Source organism: Schistocerca nitens, chromosome 1 (assembly GCF_023898315.1).
Source record: "Schistocerca nitens isolate TAMUIC-IGC-003100 chromosome 1, iqSchNite1.1, whole genome shotgun sequence".
Taxonomy (NCBI): Eukaryota; Metazoa; Arthropoda; class Insecta; order Orthoptera; family Acrididae; genus Schistocerca; species Schistocerca nitens.
The window spans coordinates 25,679,813-25,706,631 of NC_064614.1; the positions used below are offsets into that span (position 1 = coordinate 25,679,813).

A 26,819-nucleotide genomic window follows, 5' to 3' on the forward strand; every position below is an offset into this window, starting at 1 on the left:
TCTCAACATTATTTAAGTAAATTTTCATTACTAACAAATATTTGCACATGCAACATGAAATTGCTATAGTTTGTGCTACAAAAAATATAACTTGCAGTGCAGTGAGAACCATATTATCACTTTGCTATCTGCAGTTCCAGATGCCCCTCCACGAAATGTAACCTGCTCTCCTTTATCATCACAAAGTGTGAAAGTCAGCTGGTCACCACCACCAGCCCACAGCCATGGTGGCATCATACGTGGATACAAAGTCATCTACAGGCCCATCATTACTGATTACAGTAAGTCTGTCATGACTCATTTCCAGTACCATACACTCTCTTTAGAATCAACAATGTAAGAATGCTTTTTTGTGGTCATTTTATAGAGAACTTCCTTTTCTATTGTCAAGGATTATAGATTCTAAGCTAATCATCATAGCCATAAAAAGCTGTAAAGCTAACAATGAAGAACGCTAATTTTTATATTAGTTGATGACTGACTTCCATTGTAAATTATTCCTAGTTCTCCTTTAACTGAACTGCACTTTACATCTGTCAAAAGCAGATGATGAGATCCATAAATTTTTTTAATGTTAGACTGTATTCAGTTGATGTGTATGTAGTATTGAGCCATTTCTGTGCATGTGTTGTCTACATTCTAAATTATGAATCATACACTGCCAGAAAATAAAAATGCAGCACTCTCAAGTACAGGGTCATTTTATTGATAAGTGATATGGCTCGTAGTTCATCATTGCAGGAGTGTATGATAACAAATACAGACCAAATGAAACACATATCACAGGAAATAGTGCCTAAACAGTTACATGAGTAGACAGTGCACTCTCCTCTGGCAGCAATGCAGGTGTGTATTCTCGCATGCAAAACTTGAAGGAACACACAGAAAATGTTGTGGGGAAGGCTAACCAAAGACTGCGTTTTATTGGCAGGACACTTAGAAAATCAACAAACCTACTAAGGAGACTGCCTACACTATGCTTGTCCGTCCTCTTTGAGAGTACTGCTGCGCAATGTGGGATCCTTACCATATAGGGCTGACGTAGTACATCGAAAAAGTTCAAAGAAAGGTAGCATGTTTTGTATTATCGTGAAATATGGGAGAGAGTGTCACAGAAATACAGAAATGATACAGGATTTGGGCAGGACATCATTAAAAGAAAGGCGTTTTTCATTGCGACGGAATCTTCTCACGAGATTCCAATCACCAACTTTCTCCTCCGATTGCAAAAATATTTTCTTGACACCGACCTACATATTGAGGAATCCCCAATTACCATGATAAAATAAGGGAAATCAGAGCTCATACAGAAAGATATAGGTGTTAATTCTTTCTGTGCGCTATAGGGGATTGGAATAATAGAGAATTGTGAAGTTAGTTCGATGAACCCTCTGCCAGGCACTTAAATGTGATTTGCGGAATATCCATGTAGATGTAGATGTAGAAATGATCATAAAAGTGTCGAATGGCATCCTACGATAGATTGTCCTAAGCATCTTGCAGCTTTTGTTTGATTCTAGCAGGCCCTGGAGAAGGAATAAGTTCCTGCTTCGTAATGTCCCATACGCATTCAGTTGGTAAGAGATATGGTGAGCTTGCCAGATAGAGCAACACAAACAACATGTTGTGTCACAGCAGCCATATGTGGTTGGGCATTGTTGTGCTAAAAAAGCACATCATCTTTCTGCAGAAGAAAGGGCATTAGTATGGGATTAAAAATTTGTGCAATGTAGTGGCCAGTGGTTTCTTTACCTTGTAGAAACACTAAATGTTACCACAATTTGTAACTGGTGACCCTCACACCATGAACCCTGCAATAGGACCTGTGTGTTGCGGGTGGGTGTGCTCCAGAATAGGCCATTCACCAGGTCTAAGCCATACATTTTACATCCATCACTCACGTACAGACAGAACCTCCTCTCATCACTGAAGACAACAGACCACCACTCCACTCTCCTGTCGATTCTTTCTAGACGTGAGAGTAGCCATGCTCAGCAGTGTCATGGTGTCAGTGGTAGTGTGGTCAGCATCGTATGTGATCTCGGTTGGTTGTTTCGTTGGTTGGTTGTGTGTTTAAAGCAACCAAACTACTTGGTCATCACTCCCCATGATCTTAGTCCTACTGCAAGTACAGTAGATGGTTTCAAACTGTCCTTGGTGACACAGCAGGTGCAACATATGCCCAGATTTATTTCCTGGATGAATAGATTAGAATAGAGTCTTTATTGTCACATGACATGTTGTATACACTCATTTGATTTAAATATTGGTGACTCGTCAATGAATAATTCTATGCCTACCTAAGTATACCTCAAAACAAGATACATTAAGATAAAGCATATGGATGTTCCCAGAAGCACATTACAACATAAAAAGATAATTATATGTTAGATTTCTTCCTTTTTCTTAAAATTTCCACAGTGGTTTAAAATCATTCTTTTTAAGTATTTTTCATGTTTGTTTCTCTAGTTTATAAATATGGACATACTTCAAAGAGCAAATACTTTCATAAAAGTAGTATATATGTATACATCAAGATATATCTAAAAACAAAGAAGATGAGACTTACCAAACAAAAGCGCTGGCAGGTCGATAGACACACAAACAAACACAAACATACACACAAAATTCTAGCGTTTGCAACCAACGGTTGCTTCGTCAGGAAAGAGGGAAGGAGAGGCAAAGATGAAAGGATGTAGGTTTTAAGGGAGAGGGTAAGGAGTCATTCCAATCCCGGGAGCGGAAAGACTTACCTTAGGGGGAAAAAAGGACGGGTATACACTCGCACACACACACATATCCATCTGCACATACACAGACACAAGCAGACATTTGTAAAGGCAAAGAGTTTGGGCAGAGATGTCAGTCGAAGCGGAAGTAAAGAGGCAAAGATGTTGTTGAAGGACAGGTGAGGTATGAGCGGCGGCAACTTGAAATTAGCGGAGGTTGAGGTCTGGCGGGTAACGAGAAGAGAGGATATACTGAAGGACAAGTTTCCATCTCCGGAGTTCTGACACATTGGTGTTAGTGGGAAGTATCCAGATAACCTGGACAGTGTAACACTGTGCCAAGATGTGCTGGCCGTGCACCAAGGCATGTTTAGCCACAGGGTGATCCTCATTATCAACAAACACTGTCTGCCTGTGTCCATTCATGCGAATGGACAGTTTGTTGCTGGTCATTCCCACATAGAAAGCTTCACAGTGTAGGCAGGTTAGTTGGTAAATCACGTGGGTGCTCTCACACGTGGCTCTGCCTTTGATCGTGTACACCTTCCGGGTTACAGGACTGGAGTAGGTGGTGGTGGGAGGGTGCATGGGACAGGTTTTACACCGGGGGCGGTTACAAGGGTAGGAGCCAGAGGGTAGGGAAGGTGGTTGGGGGATTTCATAGGGATGAACTAAGAGGTTACGAAGGTTAGGTGGATGGCAGAAAGACACTCTTGGTGGAGTGGGGAGGATTTCATGAAGGATAGATCTCATTTCAGGGCAGGATTTGAGGAAATCGTATCCCTGCTGGAGAGCCACATTCAGAGTCTGATCCAGTCCCGGAAAGTATCCTGTCACAAGTGAGGCACTTTTGTGGTTCTTCTGTGGGAGGTTCTGGGTTTGAGGGGATGAGGAAGTGGCTCTGGTTATTTGCTTCTGTACCAGGTCGGGAGGGTAGTTGCGGGATGCGAAAGCTGTTTTCAGGTTGTTGGTGTAATGCTTCAGGGATTCCGGACTGGAGCAGATTCGTTTGCCACGAAGACCTAGGCTGAAGGGGAAGGGACTGTTTGATGTGGAATGGGTGGCAGCTGTCATAATGGAGGTACTGTTGCTTGTTGGTGGGTTTGATGTGGACGGACGTGTGAAGCTGGCCGTTGGACAGATGGAGGTCAACGTCAAGGAAAGTGGCATGGGATTTGGAGTAGGGCCAGGTGAATCTGATGGAACCAAAGGAGTTGAGGTTGGAGAGGAAATTCTGGAGTTCTTCTTCACTGTGAGTCCAGATCATGAAGATGTCATCAATAAATCTGTACCAAACTTTGGGTTGGCAGGCCTGGGTAACCAAGAAGGCTTCCTCTAAGCCACCCATGAATAGGTTGGCGTATGAGGAAGCCATCCTCGTACCCATGGCTGTTCCCTTTAATTGTTGGTATGTCTGGCCTTCAAAAGTGACGAAGTTGTGGGCCAGGATGAAGCTGGCTAAGGTAATGAGGAAAGAGGTTTTAGGTAGGGTGGCAGGTGATCGGCATGAAAGGAGGTGCTCCATCGCAGTGAGGCCCTGGACGTGTGGAATATTTGTGTACAAAGAAGTGGCATCAATGGTTACAAGGATGGTTTCTGGGGGTAACAGACTGGGTAAGGATTCCAGGCGTTCGAGAAAGTGGTTGGGTTCCGCCTGGACATCAGGAATGGGATTACCTTGGAAAACTTTGTATGTGGTGTTGTCTGAAAGCTGACACAGTCCCTCAGCCACATACTCCCGACGATCAAGTACCACGGTCGTGGAACCCTTGTCCGCCGGAAGAATGACGATGGAACTGTCAGCCTTCAGATCACGGATAGCTTGGGCTTCAGCAGTGGTGATGTTGGGAGTAGGATTAAGGTTTTTTAAGAAGGATTGAGAGGCAATGCTGGAAGTCGGAAATTCCTGGAAGGTTTGGAGAGGGTGATTTTGAGGAAGAGGAGGTGAGTCCCGCTGTGATGGAGGACAGAACTGTTCCAGGCAGGGTTCAATTTGGATAGTGTCTTGGGGAGTTGGATCATTAGGAGTATGATTAGGATCATTTTTATTCGTAGCAAAGTGATATTTCCAGCAGAGAGTACAGGTGTAGGACAGTAAATCTTTGACGAGGGCTGTTTGGTTTAATCTGGGAGTGGGGCTGAAGGTTATGCCTTTGGATAAGACAGAGGTTTCGGATTGGGAGAGAGGTTTGGAGGAAAGGTTAACTACTGAATTAGGGTGTTGTGGTTCCAGATTGTGTTGATTGGAATTTTGAGGTTTTGGAGGGAGTGGAGCTGGAAGTGGGAGATTGAGTAGATGGGAGAGACTGGGTCTGTGTGCAATGAGAGGAGGTTGAGGTTTGCTGGAAAGATTGTGATGGGTGAGTGAGTTGCCTTTCCGGAGGTGGGAAACCAGGAGATTGGATAGTTTTTTAAGGTGGAGGGTGGCATGCTGTTCTAATTTGCAGTTGGCCTGTAGGAGGATGCTCTGAACATCCGGTGTGGATGTGGGAGAGGAAAGATTGAGGACTTTTATTAAGGACTTGCTCTTCAATATATCCTCTCTTCCCGTTATCCACCAGGCCTCAATCTCTGCTAATTTCAAGTTGCCGCCACTCATACCTCACCTGTCATTCAACAACGTCTTTGCCTCTGCACTTCTGCCTCGACTGACATCTCTGCCCAAACTCTTTGTCTTTAAATATGTCTGCTTGTGTCTGTATATGTGTGGATGGATATGTGTGTGTGTGCGAGTGTATACCAGTCCTTTTTTCCCCCTAAGGTAAGTCTTTCCGCTCCCGGGATTGGAATGACTCCTTACCCTCTCCCTTAAAACCCACATCCTTTCGTCTTTCCCTCTCCTTCCACCTTTCCTGATGAGGCAACAGTGTGTTGCGAAAGCTTGAATTTTGTGTGTATGTTTGTGTTTGTTTGTGTGTCTGTCGACCTGCCAGCGCTTTCGTTTGGTAAGTCAAATCATCTTTGTTTTTAGATATATTATTCCCACGTGGAATGTTTAGCTCTATTAATTTATATCATTAATTTGAACCCAACAATATCATTAATTTGAACCCAACAATTACGTTTTATTGAGTCTATATAGGCGGGATAAAATTGTATAGTAGATTACGGTAAAAAGGAGAAGGTGAATACAAAGTCAAACTACTGGCACAAACAAAAAGTGAAAATAAGATGACAGAAAAGATTTCGAAATACAACAGTGACAATAACAAACGTAATTGTTGGGTTCAAATTAATGATATTGTTGGGTTCAAATTAATGATATAAATTAATAGAGGTAAACATTCCACGTGGGATAAATATATCTAAAAACAAAGATGATGTGACTTACCAAACGAAAGCGCTGGCACGTCGATAGACACACAAACAAATATAAACATACACACAAAATTCAAGCTTTCGCAACAAACTGTTGCCTCATCAGGAAAGAGGGAAGGAGAGGGAAAGACTGAAGGATGTGGGTTTTAAGGGAGAGGGTAAGGAGTCATTCCAATCCCGGGAGTGGAAAGACTTACCTTAGGAGAAAAAAGGACAGGTATACACTCGCACACACACAAATATCCATCCACACATATACAGACACAAGCAGATAGAGGGAAACATTCCACGTAGGAAAAATATCTCTAAAAACATTACTGGTAAAAACAGAAAGAGAACACAACCACCTAACCTTTATCCACATCGTTGTCTACCAACACAAGTTCACCACAGGATCAACATAGCCCAGCTTTAACCAACACTTTTTGCATTTTTTCACACCAGATCTCCTGTTGCGTTCTAGTTCACCTTTATCTCTCCCCATATATTTTTATTTTCATTTTCATTTCAGCCTCATGTTAAACTTTCCACCTTCTAATACCATGTCACCCACAACACCCCCACAATGACCCCATTAAGTTTTATTTACATTCCCTCCGCAAACATTTTTTCGCCCTAGCCAGGTAACACTCCCATATTTTATTTTCTCAGGCTTGTCTGACATTTGGCATTACCCCCAAAGGCCTCACACTTAAAGTTCCTAACTCTGGCTGCAACCCTTCTTGCCATCAGTCCCTATACCAGTTCCAAACTGAACAATCCATTGCCCTCACCCACCTAATCCTTCACCTACACATCAACTCAGCCAATGAACGCACCCGTCAACTCCTATCCTTAATAAAAGTCCTCAATCTTTCCTCTCCCACACCCACACCGGCTGTTCAGAGCATCCTCCTACAGGCCAACCGCAAATTAGAACAGCATGCCACCCTCCACCTTAAAAAACTATCCAATCTCCTGGTTTCCCACCTCCGGAAAGGCAACTCACTCACCCTTCACAACCTTTCCAGCAAACCTCAACCTCCTCTCATTGCACATGGACCCAGTCTCTCCCATCTACTCAATCTCCCACTTCCAGCTACATTCCCTCCAATACCTCAAAATTCCAATCAACACAATCTGGAACCACAACACCCTAATTCAGTAGTTAACCTTTCCTCCAAACCTCTCTCCCTATCTGAAACCTCTGTCCTATCCAAAGGCCTCACCTTCAGCCCCACTCCCAGATTCAACCAAACAGCCCTTGTCAAAGATTTACTGTCCTACACCCGTACTCTCTGCTGGAAATATCACTTTGCCACGAAGAAAAATGATCCTAATCATACTCCTAATGATCCAACTCCCCAAGACACTATCCAAATTGAACCCTGCCTGGAACAGTTCTGTCCTCCGTCACAGCGGGACCCACCTCCTCTTCCTCAAAATTACCCTCTCCAAACCTTCCAGGAATTTCCGACTTCCAGCCTTGCCTCTCAATCCTTCTTAAAAAACCTTAATCCTACTCCCAACATCACCACTGCTGAAGCCCAAGCTATCCGTGATCTGAAGGCTGACAGTTCCATCGTCATTCTTCTGGCGGACAAGGGTTCCACTACCGTGGTACTTGATCGTCGGGAGTATGTGGCTGAGGGACTGCGTCAGCTTTCAGACAACACCACATACAAAGTTTGCCAAGGTAATCCCATTCCAGATGTCCAGGCAGAGCTTCAAGGAATCCTCAGAACCTTAGACCCCCTACAAAACCTTTTACCTGACTCCATCAACCTCCTGACCCCACCGACACCCCTCACCCCTACCTTCTTCCTAAAATTCACAAACCCAATCATCCCAGCCGTCCCATTATAGCTGGTTACCAAGCCCCCACAGAAGGTATCTCTGCCTACGTAGATCAACACCTTCAACCCATTACATGCAGTCATCAAATACACCAACCACTTTCTCGAACGCCTGCAATCCTTACCCAATCTGTTACCCCCAGAAACCATCCTTGTAACCATTGATGCCACTTCCTTATACACAAATACTCCGCACGTCCAGGGCCTCGCTGCGATGGAGCACTCCCTTTCACGCCGATCACCTGCCACCCTACCTAAAACCTCTTTCCTCATCACCTTAGCCAGCTTCATCCTGACCCACAACTTCTTCACTTTTGAAGGCCAGACATACCAACAATTAAAGGGAACAGCTATGGGTACCAGGATGGCCCCCTCGTACGCCAACCTATTCATGGGTCGCTTAGAGGAAGCCTTCTTGGTTACCCAGGCCTGCCAACCCAAAGTTTGGTACAGATTTATTGATGACATCTTCATGATCTGGACTCACAGTGAAGAAGAACTCCAGAATTTCCTCTCCAACCTCAACTCCTTTGGTTCCATCAGAACCACCTGGTTCTACTCCCTATCCCATGCCACTTTCCTTGACGTTGACCTCCATCTGTCCAATGGCCAGCTTCACACGTCCGTCCACATCAAACCCACCAACAAGCAACAGTACCTCCATTATGACAGCTGCCACCCATTCCACATCAAACAGTCCCTTCCCCTTCAGCCTAGGTCTTCGTGGCAAACGAATCTGCTCCAGTCCGGAATCCCTGAAGCATTACACCAACAACCTGAAAACAGCTTTCGCATCCCGCAACTACCCTCCCGACCTGGTACAGAAGCAAATAACCAGAGCCACTTCCTCATCCCCTCAAACCCAGAACCTCCCACAGAAGAACCACAAAAGTGCCTCACTTGTGACAGGATACTTTCCGGGACTGGATCAGACTCTGAATGTGGCTCTCCAGCAGGGATACGATTTCCTCAAATCCTGCCCTGAAATGAGATCTATCCTTCATGAAATCCTCCCCACTCCACCAAGAGTGTCTTTCTGCCATCCACCTAACCTTCGTAACCTCTTAGTTCATCCCTATGAAATCCCCCAACCACCTTCCCTACCCTCTGGCTCCTACCCTTGTAACCGCCCCCGGTGTAAAACCTGTCCCATGCACCCTCCCACCACCACCTACTCCAGTCCTGTAACCCGGAAGTTGTACACGATCAAAGGCAGAGCCACGTGTGAGAGCACCCACGTGATTTACCAACTAACCTGCCTACACTGTGAAGCTTTCTATGTGGGAATGACCAGCAACAAACTGTCCATTCGCATGAATGGACACAGGCAGACAGTGTTTGTTGGTAATGAGGATCACCCTGTGGCTAAACATGCCTTGGTGCACGGCCAGCACATCTTGGCACAGTGTTACACCGTCCGGGTTATCTGGATACTTCCCACTAACACCAAACTGTCAGAACTCCGGAGATGGAAACTTGTCCTTCAGTATATCTTCTCTTCTCGTTACCCGTCAGGCCTCAACCTCCGCTAATTTCAAGTTGCCGCCGCTCATACCTCACCTGCCCTTCAACAACATCTTTGCCTCTTTACTTCCGCTTCGACTGACATCTCTGCCCAAACTCTTTGCCTTTACAAATGTCTGCTTGTGTCTGTGTATGCGCAGATGGATATGTGTGTGTGTGCGAGTGTATACCAGTCCTTTTTTCCCCCTAAGGTAAGTCTTTCCGCTCCCGGGATTGGAATGACTCCTTACCCTCTTCCTTAAAACCCACATCCTTTCGTCTTTCCCTCTCCTTCCCTCTTTCCTGACGAAGCAACCGTTGGTTGCGAAAGCTAGAATTTTGTGTGTATGTTTGTGTTTGTTTGTGTGTCTATCGACCTGCCAGCGCTTTACTTTGGTAAGTCTCATCATCTTTGTTTTTAGATATATTTTTCCCACGTGGAATGTTTCCCTCTATTATATACCTATGCATCTAGATATTTAGATAGATAGTTCACACGATACATAGTTTATAAGTATGGACACATACAAAGAGAACATAAATCTCCACTAAAAGGGAACATAAGCATACGCATAGAACGTAATGTAGGAAAAACAGGAAAACAAAAAAATATCTCCTACATGTCTTCCTCATTTATAAAATCATCCACACTGTAGTAGCATTTGCTTTTTAAATATTTTTCAATGCTTGCACCTGGGGGTTCTTGCTTGCAGTCCTTCAACTCATTTTGTTGCTTAGCTTTAAAACCCTGTAATATGGAGTATTTTCAAATAATGTTAGTCTGTGGCAAGGTAATATGTAGTCTTGTTTGTGCCTTGTTTCATAAGCATGTGTAAATGAATTTTCCTCAAAAAGATGTGTTTTTTTTTAACTCAAAGAGAAGTGTTTCATGTACAAACATGGAAGGAATTGTCAGTAAGTCAGGGCATACAAATAAAGGTTTGCGGCTTAAACACTCTGAGGAGGCTCCCTTTTTCAACTCCTCAAAAATTATGCTGTATCTTACAACTTATATAAAATATACATAATACACAGTTTTCCTAACAGCTAAGTCACTTACTTTATTTAGAACCCTCATTGCGTAAACAAAACTATTTAACTGAAGTTCAATCAGCCAGTGTTGCTTGCACTATGGTTTGAGCGTGACATGCATCTGTACTATATGGATGTTCAGAACCTCATGGGTTTGGTAATGTTTCACAGACCACTGCGGAAAGCAGGGACACACCACTCATACATTGTATATGGGGTGTGCAGCATTCCATTGATATTTGCAGTCTGCTTCACGCAGGTCTACAATGCAAACCTTTTACGATGGCTGAAGTTGTTCCGTATGGTGGTAGTACACACTCGTTGCCGGTGGATGGTTGTACCCCAGAATGACTATTTCAAACACTGTTCACCTCTAAACTTAGTGCAGCTACTGCCTACAGAATCAAAAATGAAAGATGCACTGACAGGCCTCCTGATCATCATGACAGATTAATCACTAACTCCACATCTCTCAGTATCCACATATTATAACCTAGTACTACTGAACAAAAACAGATCAATTAATACTTTCCTGTAAATTCATTGCTAGATGGAATCATGTACCTTATGTGCTAATTTTACACTATAGCATGTCAAATTTCATGCAGTATGTATCATATGTGTTTCTCCTGCAGAACCTAAGCCAAAATGCAGCTCATGAGTAATATCATTTTTGAATGAACTGTTTTCAGATTTTCGAACTGTGGGAAGTGAAGTTAAAAGAACTGCTAGTCTTGAAACATACCTTCATGGGCTTCTCAAGTTTACAAACTACTCTGTAAGACTGCTGGCTTTCACAAATGTTGGAGATGGTGAACTGAGCCAGTCGGCTTTCTGTACAACTGAACAGGATGGTAATGTAATATATTATTCCCATGCCATTATTTATCTGGAGCCACTCATGATGTAGATACTGTTATTGTTGTATAAATGATTCAGTGTATCAAAACTTCTTTTTGCATGAAAGAGTAGTTTTTTGTGTCAGTATGTGTAACTTTTTAATGAATATAAGTATTGAAGTATCTAAGAGTTCTATAAGTGGATAATATACTACTTTTCTGAAATTTCAAAACAGCAGCACTTCACCACTATAAAAAATGAATACCCTTGAAAATAATCAATTTTTGAAAATATAATGTAAATTGATAGACAAAAAAATCTACTCACCAAGTGGCAGCACCAGAACACATGTATAAAAGTAATCACAGTTTACAATCTTTTGGAACCTGTGGCTCCTTTTTCTGGCAGAAGGGTTGAAGGGGAAGGAAGAGGGGTGAAGGAAAAGCCCTGGTGAGATTTAGGAAAAGGGGTAGAGTCAGAAAAGTTACCCGCTACCCCAGGTCATGGGAAACTTACTGGACGGAGCCACTGACTCCGAAAACTTGCAAACTTTAATACCTTTTAAATGTGTGTTCTCCTACTGCTGCTTGGTGAGAAGATTTTTTATCTGTCTAATTACATTAAATGTATGCCCCGAAATTTATGGGGTGTGCATGTTACACAGTAGCCCTGTATATGCATTATGTGAGTAAAAATCTTCAAGCACTCTCTGGCATTCATTCCAAAGGTTAATTAATCATTATTGGACTGCCTTTCACTATTATTACAGCATTTAAACTTTTGCAAATACTCTCCACTAAGTTGTGATATACTGGTGTTGTGAAGTGGAAGATTATGTCTGTCTCTGAGTGATACGATAAGCTCTTGATGTGCCATTTGGTGAAATGTTTTTATGCAGAGCTTGAAAATTACTCATGGGAGAGGGATGTTCACATGTGTGTGATTGATGTATCACCCCTCAGTCGGTTGGTTCATATACGGTTTGCCTATGTATGAGGATACTTGCATATTTCCAGAAATATCCAATCTCACCAAAGGTGTATCCATTGTATACCAGTGATTTTCTGTGTGCTCACAAGCATTTTTAGGGTAAACGTATCTGGAAAACAGAGCTGTAGAATAAATATAGTTACAGTTGAACCAGCTACAAGTACAACAAAATACTACAACTTGGACAAACCCAAGGATATTAAAGAAAATGCGTTTAGTGTCCTCCCTTGAAACATCAGAAGCCTTATAAATAAAACTTTTCGTTTCCGTTCAGGAAAAAGAAAGGAAATGGAATTTATCAGACTTATTGTCCACTTCAGAACATTACATAGAAATCACTTAAACTGAACACATTTGCTGGCCATGATGCTGTTTCTAGCATAATATCAGAACCTGTGGATTACCCTCAAGCTGTCTTTGAAATCAATCAGCAGCTCGGGGCATAGTTCCTGACAGGATTAAGTATGCTGTAGTAACACATCTACAGAACTAGAGATAAGCAAGTCGCGCCTGCAATTACAGACCTTTATCACTCCTATCAGCATTTTCAAAAGTGTTGTCTGTGATAAAATACTGACGAACTTGTTATCTGCTACTCAGTTTGGCTTTGTATTCTCCTCAGACAATGTAATATAAGTCCTCATAAATGAAATGCTAACAGGAAAATTATCCTGTTGGTACCTTTTATGACCATGCCAAAATCTTTGATTATGTGAATCACAAAATTCTACTGAACAAACTAAAGTGTTCTGATATTAATGGCATTCCTCTTGCATGGAGGTAGTCATAACTTGATAACAGAAAACAGAGACTGCAGGCTTTCACAGCCGGTATTAGTGCTATTGTTGATATTTGTTTTATGAATACAAAGCCATGGTCCAAGCCGAAATTCTCTGCATAAAATTTTGTCTTCCAGCGCTGGAGATATTATCAGAGGCTTTAATGAACCAGGAAGCAGTTAGTCTCACATAAGCTCAGCAAGCCAAACTGTTTTCTACAGCCATGCAACTGTTGGTTTATGCCATCATCAGATTGCTGTCTAATATCACAGAGTATATTATGGAGTTTGTAGTATGAAAGAGTTGTTGCTGTTGTTTTTATTTAGCTCTAAGGTCCACAACTTGTCTAATTTCAATCCTTCTTCTTTTCTGTTAAATTTGTTTTTGGGCTTTTGAATTTCTGTGGCCTCCCTGTACATCATAACAAATTATTGATTAGAACTTTCTTAAACCACAGTCTGAAAGAAATGGATTTGATGTTCCCTAGTCCCAGTGCATGATCTGCTACTGCTAATTTATTTGTCTTGTTCAGGCAACAGTGGCCCTTGCATTTCATAGGGTGGGTAATAATGGATCCTTTTGTAGATAGTATGTACATTTGACATTCCTGCATATACTTGGTCACAAGAGTAAGGGATTTTACATGATCCTCCTGTGGCAAGCAGCTGGCATAGGTCCTTTGCAGTGTTCAAATATTCACACACATTTCTAGTTTGTTGAAACACTGTGTGATTACTGTGTTTCCCAAGTATTCTGTTGATGCGGTGTGTGACAGTATTTATGAATGGAAGGCAAACTCTCCCTTTGGTAGGTTGTTTTTTCATTAGAAGCTTTAGACCCTTAGTCAGAGTTTGCTGTTTCTTCTGGTAGAACTCACCCTCCAAGTACTGTGCTTCACATATTCTTTTAACCTGGTGCACCAATGATAACTCTCAGAATTTATAAATATTCTGAATAGTATTAATTGTAATTTTTAGTTCACTAAGAAAAAATGGGAAGTTCAAATTTAATTTTTGAATGTAGAGGTACTTAGAAAACCTGACAAAACTTTTGTGCATGAAGTCTACAGGAAGCCCACCAGGTACATACCGTCACAGAAATACCAGTCACCATCTCTGGCAGAAAAGAGAAGATATAAAAACTTTGGTGGACTGGGATACAAGAATCTGTGAACCACAGTACTTGGAGGACAAGCTTGATCATTTAAGAAGTGCCTTTGGAAGAAACTGCCACTCTGAAAAAGGAATTAACAGCCACTACACCCTAAAAGATCTAGAGCTTCTGATGGAAAAGAACCAACCAAAAGGAGAAGTTTTCCTGTCATTTGTAAACACTATCTTAGATCATAGCCTCAGAGTTCTAAGAAAACATGGCATTGATACATTGTTTAAACCAACTGATAAGGCCTGTGAATATTAGAACACTGAAAAGGACCTACACCATCCACTTGCCATAATAGAAGTATAGAAAACCCTTGCACTTGCGGTCAAGTTTACATAGGAATTACAAAAAGAACCATTAACACCTGCCTTAAAGAATACCAGAACAATTGTTGCCTGGACAAGATGGATAAATCAGCAGTAGCAGCTCATGCATTGGGACCAGGGAGCTATCAAATTCGATAGTTTGACACTTTGGTTTTAGTGAGATCTAATCATTACTTTGTTAGGATGTACAGAGAGGCTACAGAAATTCAGAAGTATAAAAGCAGCTGTTACAGAAAAGGAGGAGGATTGAGATTAGTCAAATTGTGAGTGTTAGTGCTAACTAATACAAACAGCCCAGGCTTCATAACATACATCAGTGCATCCCTGCGATCTTAGGCAGCAGTGTGGTGATGCCACGAACTTATGGTTGCATCGATACAAATAAACACTTTGGCTTTCTGAGCTTGTTTGAGTCTAAACTGCTTTCTGATTAATTAAAGCGTCTGATATTGTCTTCAGCACTGCAAGATGAAACATTAGGCAGAGAATAATGCCAAGGACCAAGGCCTTATGCCCATAAAGCAAATATCAACAATAACACTAAGCAGAGAATCTTATTAATACACTGTGTCTTGAGCATGAAACTAGCCTCAAAAAAGAGGAACATAATATGTAATGTGTCACAGTGATTGTTACTGGGCACACTCATGGTTTTGATGTACGTAAATAATATTCCACTGACTTAATAAAGGGCAGTTAAAAGGTGTAATATTTGTTAATTACAGAAATGTACCAGTCTAATCTGAAACTTGGCCACAGCAGACACAGCTCTGGTGTTAGCTGAACAGGCCTGAAAGTAGTTCACAGCAGAGTAAGCCTTACTGTTATGAAGACTCATTTTGCCCAATTTTCGATAAGCAATAACGACCTGATAGTACCAGACGTAGACATTAAGTTATATGCTAAATGAAGCTCAGTGCTTAAAATTCCTCAAGGTCCAGCTGGATAAAAAGTTAAAATAAAGACATAGATAAACTAATCAAGAGAAACAGTTCAGTGTGTTTTACCTTTAGAAGCATCTCTCATTCAGTTGACCTGAAGACAAGTGTGTGGACATAGTTTGCATATTTTCACTTCCTGTTGTCTTATAGACTTATATTCTGGGGTAGTGCATCTTAAATAAATAAAATGTTTGTTCAGCAGGTGTGACTAGTAACATTATTGCGTAATGTAGGTAACTTACATCTTGCAGAATCCCTTTTAAAGATCTCGGAATTCTTACACTCATTTCCCAATACATTTATTACTTAAAAATTTTTGTTGCTGATAATAAAAATATATTTCAGTTGAGCAGTGGTATAGGCAATCACAATACAAGACACAAAAACAAGTTTCATGTAGACTTTGTCTCCTGGTCCAGGGTTTGGAATGGAATTGTGTATTGTGGTGGTAAGATATTCAACCAGCTCCCATCTAACATAAAGCATAAACTTGCATGCCAAGTTATAATGTTCTGTAAATAGGACTCAGTATTTATGGATGTAAGAAAATATTTTCTTTGAGAAATACGTTTGTAATCGCATAAATATTAAACTACTAATAGTAGATAAACAGCACCTATATATGGTAGTAAAATTAAGGCAGCAGTAACTTTTTTTTAAGAAAGTAGTAGATTTCTTACTAATTTACTTGAGTATATATAAATGCTACATCTGTGGCTAGCAATAAGCAGTTTAAGGTCAAGTACTAATTTTATTTTATTGTCTTTGTTTGTTAATATGAACTGTTATGTAGGCTTCCTGTTCCAGTTTTTTCGTGTTTACTGCACTTATATTTATTCACTGTTCAACGTTTTACCTTTTACATTGCATTTCCATCACACTGTCCAAGATGGTTATGTACTGTATGTTTCTGCTTCAATCTAGAGGTGTAACTTCTTTTCCAATGTCATTTTCAAACATTGTAACTTCTTTAGCAAGAATATTTAGTGGAAATGAGTGTATGGCATTGTGGGCTGGGAGTTCCCCATTCGGGGAAGTTTAGCCACCGAGTGCAAGTACTTATTGCATTTGACACCACATTGGGCGACTTGTGCGTTGGAGATGGGGACGAAAAAAATTATGAGGACAACACAACACCCAGTGCCTGAGTGGAGAAAATCTCCTGCCCTAGCTAGAAATCGGACCTGGGACCCTTGGCGAGAATAGTCAGTAAATGTCTGAAGATGGCCTTGTAAGCTAAAAACCAGTTAACACAATAAAAGTAATATTGTAAAACAAAAGCAAACTAGAGCTTTTCATTTAGTATTATGATGTTGTTGTTGTTGTGGCCTTCAGTCCAGAGACTGGTTTGATGCAGCTCTCCATGCTACTCTGTCCTGTGCAAGCTTCTTCATCTCCCAGTACCTTCTGCAACTACATTCTTCTGAATCTGTTTAGTGTATTCACCTCTTGGTCTCCCTCTACGATTTTTACCCTCCACGCTACCCTCCAATACTAAATTGGTGATTCCTTGATGCCTCAGAAAATGTCCTACCAATCTACATCTACATCTATACTCCGCGAGCCACCTTACGGTGTGTGGCGGAGGGTACTTATTGTACCACTATCTGATCCCTGATCCCCCCTTCCCTGTTCCATTCACGAATTGTGCGTGGGAAGAACGACTGCTTGTAAGTCTCCGTATTGCTCTAATTTCTCGGATCTTTTCGTTGTGATCATGACGCGAGATATATGCGGGCGGTAGTAATATGTTGCCCATCTCTTCCCGGAATGTGCTCTCTCGTAATTTCGATAATAAACCTCTCCGTATTGCGTAACGCCTTTCTTGAAGTGTCCGCCACTGGAGCTTGTTCAGCATCTCCGTAACGCTCTCGCGCTGACTAAATGTCCCCATGACGAATCGCGCTGCTTTTCGCTGGATCATGTCTATCTCTTCTATTAATCCAACCTGGTAAGGGTCCCATACTGATGAGCAATACTCAAGAATCGGACGAACAAGCGTTTTGTAAGCTACTTCTTTCGTCGATGAGTCACATTTTCTTAGAATTCTTCCTATGAATCTCAACCTGGCGCCTGCTTTTCCCACTATTTGTTTTATGTGATCATTCCACTTCAGATCGCTCCGGATAGTAACTCCTAAGTATTTTACGGTCGTTACCGCTTCCAATGATTTACCACCTATGGCATAATCGTACTGGAATGGATTTCTGCCCCTATGTATGCGCATTATATTACATTTATCTACGTTTAGGGAAAGCTGCCAGCTGTCGCACCATTCATTAATCCTCTGCAGGTCTTCCTGGAGTACGTACGAGTCTTCTGATGTTGCTACTTTCTTGTAGACAACCGTGTCATCTGCAAATAGCCTCACGGAGCTACCGATGTTGTCAACTAAGTCATTTATGTATATTGTAAACAATAAAGGTCCTATCACGCTTCCTTGCGGTACTCCCGAAATTACCTCTACATCTGCAGATTTTGAACCGTTAAGAATGACATGTTGTGTTCTTTCTTCTAGGAAATCCTGAATCCAATCACAAACCTGGTCCGATATTCCGTAAGCTCGTATTTTTTTCACTAAACGTAAGTGCGGAACCGTATCAAATGCCTTCCTGAAGTCCAGGAATACGGCATCAATCTGCTCGCCAGTGTCTACGGCACTGTGAATTTCTTGGACAAATAGGGCAAGCTGAGTTTCACATGATCTCTGTTTGCGGAATCCATGTCGGTTATTATGAAGGAGATTTGTATTATCTAAGAACGTCATAATACGAGAACATAAAACATGTTCCATTATTCTACAACAGATTGACGTAAGCGAAATAGGCCTATAATTATTCGCATCTGATTTATGACCCTTCTTGAAAATGGGAACGACCTGCGCTTTCTTCCAGTTGCTAGGTACTTTACGTTCTTCCAGAGATCTACGATAAATTGCTGATAGAAAGGGGGCAAGTTCTTTAGCATAATCACTGTAGAATCTTACGGGTATCTCGTCTGGTCCGGATGCTTTTCCGCTACTAAGTGATAGCAGTTGTTTTTCAATTCTGATATCGTTTATTTCAATATTTTCCATTTTGGCGTCCGTGCGACGGCTGAAGTCAGGGACCGTGTTACGATTTTCCACAGTGAAACAGTTTCGGAACACTGAATTCAGTATTTCTGCCTTTCTTCGGTCGTCCTCTGTTTCGGTGCCATCGTGGTCAACGAGTGACTGAATAGGGGATTTAGATCCGCTTACCGATTTTACATATGACCAAAACTTTTTAGGGTTCTTGTTTAGATTGTTTGCCAATGTTTTATGTTCGAATTCGTTGAATGCTTCTCTCATTGCTCTCTTTACGCTCTTTTTCGCTTCGTTCAGCTTTTCCTTATCAGCTATGATTCGACTACTCTTAAACCTATGATGAAGCTTTCTTTGTTTCCGTAGTACCTTTCGTACATGATTGTTATACCACGGTGGATCTTTCCCCTCGCTTTGGACCTTAGTCGGTACGAACTTATCTAAGGCGTACTGGACGATGTTTCTGAATTTTTTCCATTTTTGTTCCACATCCTCTTCCTCAGAAATGAACGTTTGATGGTGGTCACTCAGATATTCTGCGATTTGTGCCCTATCACTCTTGTTAAGCAAATATATTTTCCTTTCTTTCTTGGCATTTCTTATTACACTTTTAGTCATTGATGCAACCACTGACTTATGATCACTGATACCCTCTTCTACATTCACGGAGTCGAAAAGTTCCGGTCTATTTGTTGCTATGAGGTCTAAAACGTTAGCTTCACGAGTTGGTTCTCTAACTATCTGCTCGAAGTAATTCTCGGACAAGGCAGTCAGGATAATGTCACAAGAGTCTCTGTCCCTGGCTCCAGTTCTGATTGTGTGACTATCCCATTCTATACCTGGTAGATTGAAGTCTCCCCCTATTACAATAGTATGATCACGAAACTTCTTCACGACGTTCTGCAGGTTCTCTCTGAGGCGCTCAACTACTACGGTTGCTGATGCAGGTGGTCTATAGAAGCATCCGACTATCATATCTGACCCACCTTTGATACTTAACTTAACCCAGATTATTTCACATTCGCATTCGCTAATAACTTCACTGGATATTATTGAATTCTTTACTGCTATAAATACTCCTCCACCATTGGCGTTTATCCTATCCTTGCGGTATATATTCCATTCTGTGTCTAGGATTTCGTTACTGTTCACTTCCGGTTTTAACCAACTTTCCGTTCCTAATACTATATGCGCACTATTTCCTTCAATAAGCGATACTAATTCAGGAACCTTGCCCTGGATACTCCTGCAGTTTACCAATATTACGTTAACTTTTCCTGTTTTTGGTCTCTGAGGACGGACGTTCTTTATCAACGATGCTGATGTTCTCTCTGGTAAGCCGTCAGGTATTTTATCGTTTCGCCCAAGGGGGGGTCCCTCTAACCTAAAAAACCCCCGTGTGCACGCCACACGTACTCTGCTACCCTAGTAGCTGCTTCCGGTGTGTAGTGCACGCCTGACCTGTCTAGGGGGGCCCTACAGTTCTCCACCCAATAACGGAGGTCGATGAATTTGCAACCATTATAGTCGCAGAGTCGTCTGAGCCTCTGGTTTAGACCCTCCACACGGCTCCAAACCAGAGGACCGCGATCGACTCTGGGCACTATGCTGCAGATATTAAGCTCAGCTTGCACTCCGCGTGCGATGCTGGTTGTCTTCACCAAATCAGCCAGCCGCCGGAAGGAACCAAGGATGGCCTCAGAACCCAAGCGGCAGGCGTCATTCGTTCCGACATGTGCTACTATCTGCAGCCGGTCACACCCAGTGCGTTCAATAGCTGCCGGAAGGGCCTCCTCCACATTACGGACGAGACCCCCCGGCAAGCACACCGAGTGCACACTGGCATTCTTCCCCGACCTACCCGCTATTTTCCTGAGGGGCTCCATAACCCGCCTAACGTTGGAGCTCCCTATAACTAATAGGCCCGCCCTCTGTGACTGTCGGGACCTTGCCGGAGAATCGGCCACTGGCCCAACAGGCGAGGCATCCTGTGGTGGCTCGGAAACGATGTCATCACCACTAGGAAGCACCCCGTACCTGTTGGAAAGGGGTAAGGCAGCTGCCACATGGCCAGATCCCACCTTCGCCTTTCGGCCAGGCACGCGCGAGCCCACCACTGTCCGCCATTCACCCTGGAGTGATGGCTGACTGGTAAGATGCTCACTGCCGGAAGACGCAGCGACATCAGGGGTTCCATGTGATTCCAAGGCCACCGAAGTAGGCATAGGTCTCACCACAGTTGCCCCAACGCCACTACGAGCCGACGCCTGCGCCTCGAGCTCGATGAGCCTAACAGACAAAGCCTCCACCTGCCCCCGAAGAGTGGCCAATTCTCCTTGCGTCCGCTCACAACAACCACAGTCCCTACACATGACTATGTTTACCCTACTCTATACGGTGACAAATTCCCAAGATAACCTTCTGATGAGCTACTCTGATAATCAAGAAACACTCACTGAAATACGAGACGCGAAAACTACGCTAGGTTTTCCCAGAAAAGCTATTTAAAAGCTAAGCGCAGCAAATAAGTACAAAATAAATTTCTCTCCTAACGATCAAGAACTGTTAGTTTCTGTGCAGAGCAGATAAACACAAATAGAATCCCTTCCTTAGTGGAAGGTCGTAAACAAAATGCAAAATAAACGCTTTATACAAACAGTACTCGCTGCTGCTGGTGCTCTCGCTCTGGCTGTCACAAGACAACTGCTGATTCAAGTGACTAGTGGCTAACGGCCGCGAAACAAACAAAAGACGGTTTTAGGGCGCTTTCTGTTCTAAACGATCAAGAAAACACTAAGAAATCTAACACGAAAACTACGTAAAGTTTTATCAAGAACTGTTAGTCACTATGCAGAGCAGATAAACACTAATAGAATCCCTTCCTTAGTGGAAGGTCGTAAACAAAATGCAAAATAAACGCTTTATACAAACAGTACTCGCTGCTGCTGGTGCTCTCGCTCTGGCTGTCACAAGACAACTGCTGATTCAAGTGACCCCTTCTTCTAGTCAAGTTGTGCCACAAACTCCTCCCCAATTCTATTCAATACCTCCTCATTAGTTATGTGATCTACCCATCTAATCTTCAGCATTCTTCTGTAGCACCACATTTCGAAAGCTTCTATTCTCTTCTTGTCCAAACTATTTATCGTCCATGTTTCACATCCATACATGGCTACACTCCATACAAATACTTTCAGAAACGACTTCCAGACACTTAAATCTATACTCAATGTTAACAAATTTCTCTTCTTCAGAAACGCTTTCCTTGCCACTGCCCAGACTACATTTCATATTGTCTCTATTTCGACCATCATCAGTTATTTTGCTCCCCAAATAGCAAAACTCCTTTGCTACATTAAGTGTCTCATTTCCTAACCTAATTCCCTCAGCATCACCTGACTTAATTCAACTACATTCCATTATCCTCGTTTTGCTGTTGTTGATGTTCATCTTATATCCTCCTTTCAAGACACTGTCCATTCCGTTCAACTGCTCTTCCAAGTTCTTTGCTGTCTCTGACAGAATTACAATATCATCGGCGAACCTCAAAAGTTTTTATTTCTTCTCCATGGATTTTAATACCTACTCTGAACTTTTCTTTTGTTTCCTTTACTGCTTGCTCAATATATAGATTGAATAACATCGAGAAGAGGCTACAACCCTGTCTCAGTCCTTTCCCAACCATTGCTTCCCTTTCATGTCCCTCGACTCTTTATAACTGCCATCTGGTTTCTGTACAAATTGTAAATAGCCTTTTGCTCCCTGTATTTTACCTCTACCACCTTCAGAATTTGAAAGAGAGTACTCCAGTCAACATTGTCAAAAGCTTTCTCTAAGTCTACAAATGCTAGAAATGTAGGTTTGCCATTCCTTAATCTATCTTCTAAGATAAGTTGTAGGGTCAATATTGCCTCACATGTTCCAAAATTTTTATGAAATCCAAACTGATCTTCCCCGAGGTCAGCTTCTACCAGTTTTTCCATTCGTCTGTAAAGAATTTGTGTTAGTATTTTGCAGCTGTGACATATTAAACTGATAGTTTGGTGATTTTCACATCTGTCAACACCTGCTTTCTTTGGGATTGGAATTATTATATTCTTCTTGAAGTCTGAGGGTATTTCGCCTGTCTCATACATCTTGCTCACCAGATGATAGAGTTTTGTCAAGACTGGCTCTCCCAAGGCTGTAACTAGTTCTAATGGAATGTTGTCTACTCCCGGGGCCTTGTTTCGACTCAGGTCTTTCAGTGCTCTGTCAAACTCTTCACGCAGTATCGTATCTCCCATTTCATCTTCATCTACATCCTCTTCCATTTCCATAATATTGTCCTCAAGTACGTCGCCCTTGTATAGACAGTCTATACACTCCTTCCACCTTTCCGCTTTACCTTCTTTGCTTAGATCTGGGTTTCCATCTGAGCTCCTGATATTCATACAAGTGGTTCTCTTTTCTCCAAAGGTCTCTTTAATTTTCCTGTAGGCAGTATCTATCTTACCCCTAGTGAGATAAGCCTCTACGTCCTTACATTTGTCCTCTAGCCATCCCTGCTTAGCCATTTTGCACTTCCTATTGATCTCATTTTTGAGATGTTTGTATTCCTTTTTGACTGCTTCATTTACTGCATTTCTATATTTTCTCCTTTCATCAATTAAATTCAATATTTCTTCTGTTACCCAAGGATTTCTACTAGCCCTCGTTTTTTTTACCTGCTTGATCCTCTGCTTCCTCCTCTACTTCATCCCTCAAAGCTACCCATTCTTCTTCTACTGTATTTCTTTCTCCCATTCCTGTCAATTGTTCCCTTATCCTCTCCCTGAAACTCTCTACAACCTCTGGTTTAGTCAGTTTATCCAGGTCCCATCTCTTTAAATTCCCACCTTTTTGCAGTTTCTTCAATTTTAATTTACAGTTCATAACCAATAGATTGTGGTCAGAGTCCACATCTGCCCCTGGAAATGTCTTACAAATTAAAACCTGGTTCCTAAATCTCTGTCTTACCATTATATAATCTATCTAATACCTTTTAGTATCTCCAGGCTTCTTCCATGTATACAACCTTCTCTCATGATTCTTGAATCAAATGTTAGCTATGATTAAGTTATGCTCTGTGCAAAATTCTACCAGGTGGCTTCCTCTTTCATTTCTTCCCTCCATTCCATATTCACCTACTACATTTCCTTTTCTTCTTTTTCCTACTATCGAATTCCAGTCACCCATGACTGTTAAATTTTCGTCTCTCTTCACTATCTGAATAATTTCTTTTATCTTATCATACATTTCATCAATCACTTTGTCATCTGCAGAGCTAGTTGGCATATAAACTTCTACTCGTGTAGTAGGCATGGACTTCATGTCCATCTTGGCCACAATAATGCGTTCACTGTGCTGTTTGTAGTAGCTTACGCACTCTCCTATTTTTTTATTCATTATTAAACCTACTCCTGCATTACCCATATTTGATTTTGTATTTATAACCCTGTATTCACCTGACCAAAAGTCTTGTTCCTCCTGCCATCGAACTTCACTAATTCCCACTTATCTAACTTTAACCTATCCATTTCCCTTTTTAAATTTTCTAACCTACCAGCCCGGTTAAGAGATCTGACATTCCACGCTCCAATCCGTAGAATGCCAGTTTCCTTCCTCCTGATAACAACGTCCTCCTGTGTAGTCCCCGCCCGGAGATCTGAGTGGGGGACTATGTTACCTCCAGAATATTTTACCCAAGAGGACGCCATCATCATTTAACCATACAGTAAAGCTGCATGCCTTTGGGAAAAATTAGGGCTGTAGTTTCCCCTTGCTTTCAGCCGTTTTGGTTAGTGTTACAAGGTCAGGTCAGTCAATCATCCAGACTGGTGCCCCTGCAACTACTGAAAAGGCTGCTGCCCTTTTCAGGAACCACATGTTTGTCTGGCCTCTCAGCAGCAACCGTTGTGGTTGCACCTAAGGTACGGCTATCTGTATCGCTGAGGCATGCAAGCCTCCCCACAAACGGCAAGGTCCATGGTTCGTGGGGGGGGGGGGGGATGATAATGGTATAATGATAGCTTATTGTAATCATAGTTTTTGGGAAGTTTCAGGTTATTGTGTATATTGAATCACTTGACATCACTGAAGGTTCTCCTTCTTGATGGGATCTATGGCATGTGCTGAGTGATGGAAAATTTGTCATATTTCCTCCTTGAAGTAGGTCTGTGGTGAATAGTTCTTGTTGTGTTAGGGAGAAAATCATTCATTGTATAACTGATACAGTACCACCCTATAACTGATACACTACTTCAACCCAGAGATGTTTCATGTAGTTCAGGTCAGATTTTGGGCAGGCCATTACACCTAGTTTACTTGATTTCCATCTAACCATGATGCAGAGGTTCTTTCTAAAAGCAGAAATTTTGCTGTTGCTTTCAGCATCTTTAAACCCTGGCAGTGATTTGTTATGAGTTTGCTATAGGTTCCCCTATAATTGTGGAAAGTCAGTTCAATGGCCATAGGAATGCAATAGCATACCACCTTCAGTAGAACCTTGCTCATAAAGCAGTGTGGCGTTCAAACCAACCTTTCAAATTGAGGACAATTTTACGTTTCTACAATCTGTCCTTGTGCAGGTTAGCTTACATGCTATCATTCCCATCACTTTGAATACATTTACATACATGTTATTGTTTATCTTGTAGTTACATTGTCACTGTCCACCAAATTGATAAGTCCCTTGTGTCAGCTGTTAGATCAGATTGTTTGAAAATGCTGTCGATCACAGTTCTGTAGCACTGTGTTAGTCCCTGTTTTAGGATTCCCTCTGCAAAATCAGTCTGCTTTATGTTATACGATCTGCTCAATATAATGGTACTCATATTGTGAAAGCTAAGTAATACATTAAATCAGTACTTTATAAGCATTTGCATCTCCAGTTTACTATACAGCATGGTGATTGCCTGTCTTTCTGGCCAATTATAAGAAAAAACTGCTCAGATTGAACCCTTTGACTGCTGAAGGCGCGCCACCTGCTTGGCGCGCTGAGGCGCTGCGTCCTGCAGCGTAATCCGTCTACCTGTGCTGCGTGCCTGTCTCTCGCCACCAGGACCTGCTCATCCCGCCTGCCCTGTGCTGAATATTTCTCGGCTGAATAAGACTCACGCAGAGCCAGCGTGAATTTTTGGCGACTTTGAGCTGTAATATTTCGGGCAATAGTTTTTTTAAAGAAATATAATTAGGCCATCTTGAACAGTGTTATGCATTATCTTAAGAATAATAATGAAAAGAATTTTACAAGCCGTAGTGAGCCAGAAAATTGTAGGTAAATCGACCAAAAAAATAGGCACCCGAAAAAATTTCGAAGTTTGGCTTCTTGCATCTCCTGAACTAATGCTACGATGAACATGAAACTTGGCATGTAGTAACCTAACAACACAAGCTTCTTAAATATAAAGTTTCATTTCCATAGCACTTTTCAGTACTGAAAGAATTAAGCAAAAATTTGAAGATTTTGTAAAAACGTCAAAAATGCAGTATTTTCGTTCCAATTTTGCTAAAGAACTATGCTCCGTAAAACATACCAAGCTGTACAACTGGAATGAAAGTTGGGTGCGAAAATCAGGACTGAAAACAATGTAAACTTTGGATTAGCATATCAAGTAGTGTGAATGCATGATGAAAATTAAATTTAGAGTGCAATAGCACAATGATAAGGAATAAAACTTTTTATTCCCTCACTATTTTCCAGTAATCTACAAATTAGTCAAAAAGATGTTGATTTTTATGAAAAGATGAAAGCAGGGTGTATTCAGTACTTCTTTTTCAAATACCATTTTCCATTAATGCTCCAAAGCCAGTGTCATTCGAGCAACAAATTTAAGTGCCCCACCCTCCCCAGAACAATGCGTTTAATTTTCAATATTGGCTAACAACAGAGGCAAAGTAACAAGAAAAATTGCACTGAGAAAAAGAGTTTAAACTTTGGGATGTTGTTTCTCGTTGATCAAAGGCATTTAAATCAGTTATGGAAAACATGTTTTGTACAAGTAGACTTGAGTGTGATCTACATTTGTACTACTAAGGATAAAAGAATATAACTGTCCATGTTATGTGTTAATAATTTAAATGTATCGTACGCAGATTAATGTATGGGTTTTGTTATACTGGTGCAATGTACTCAGTGTAATTACATTTGCCACAGATATTGCGCCATATCAATCACCAAGTCTGTTCATTTGCCAGTAAACTGCTACATATGAAGGAGTCAGGCTTTGTTTGAATAATTTTACACCTGTTGCATCTATTTCCCATCCTTCTTTTCGATCC

The 26,819-nt window shown here is 41.7% G+C and overlaps 1 protein-coding gene across 1 annotated transcript in view; it reads left to right on the top strand.

Moving 5' to 3' along the window:
• Positions 1–26,819, top strand: part of LOC126257285 (Down syndrome cell adhesion molecule-like protein Dscam2) — a 587,314-nt gene that overhangs the window by 433,628 nt on the left and 126,867 nt on the right. The window contains exons 24-25 of the mRNA XM_049955551.1: positions 135–281; positions 11,110–11,271. Coding sequence (XP_049811508.1) covers positions 135–281; positions 11,110–11,271 — 309 coding nt within the window. The remainder of the gene's footprint in view (positions 1–134; positions 282–11,109; positions 11,272–26,819) is intronic.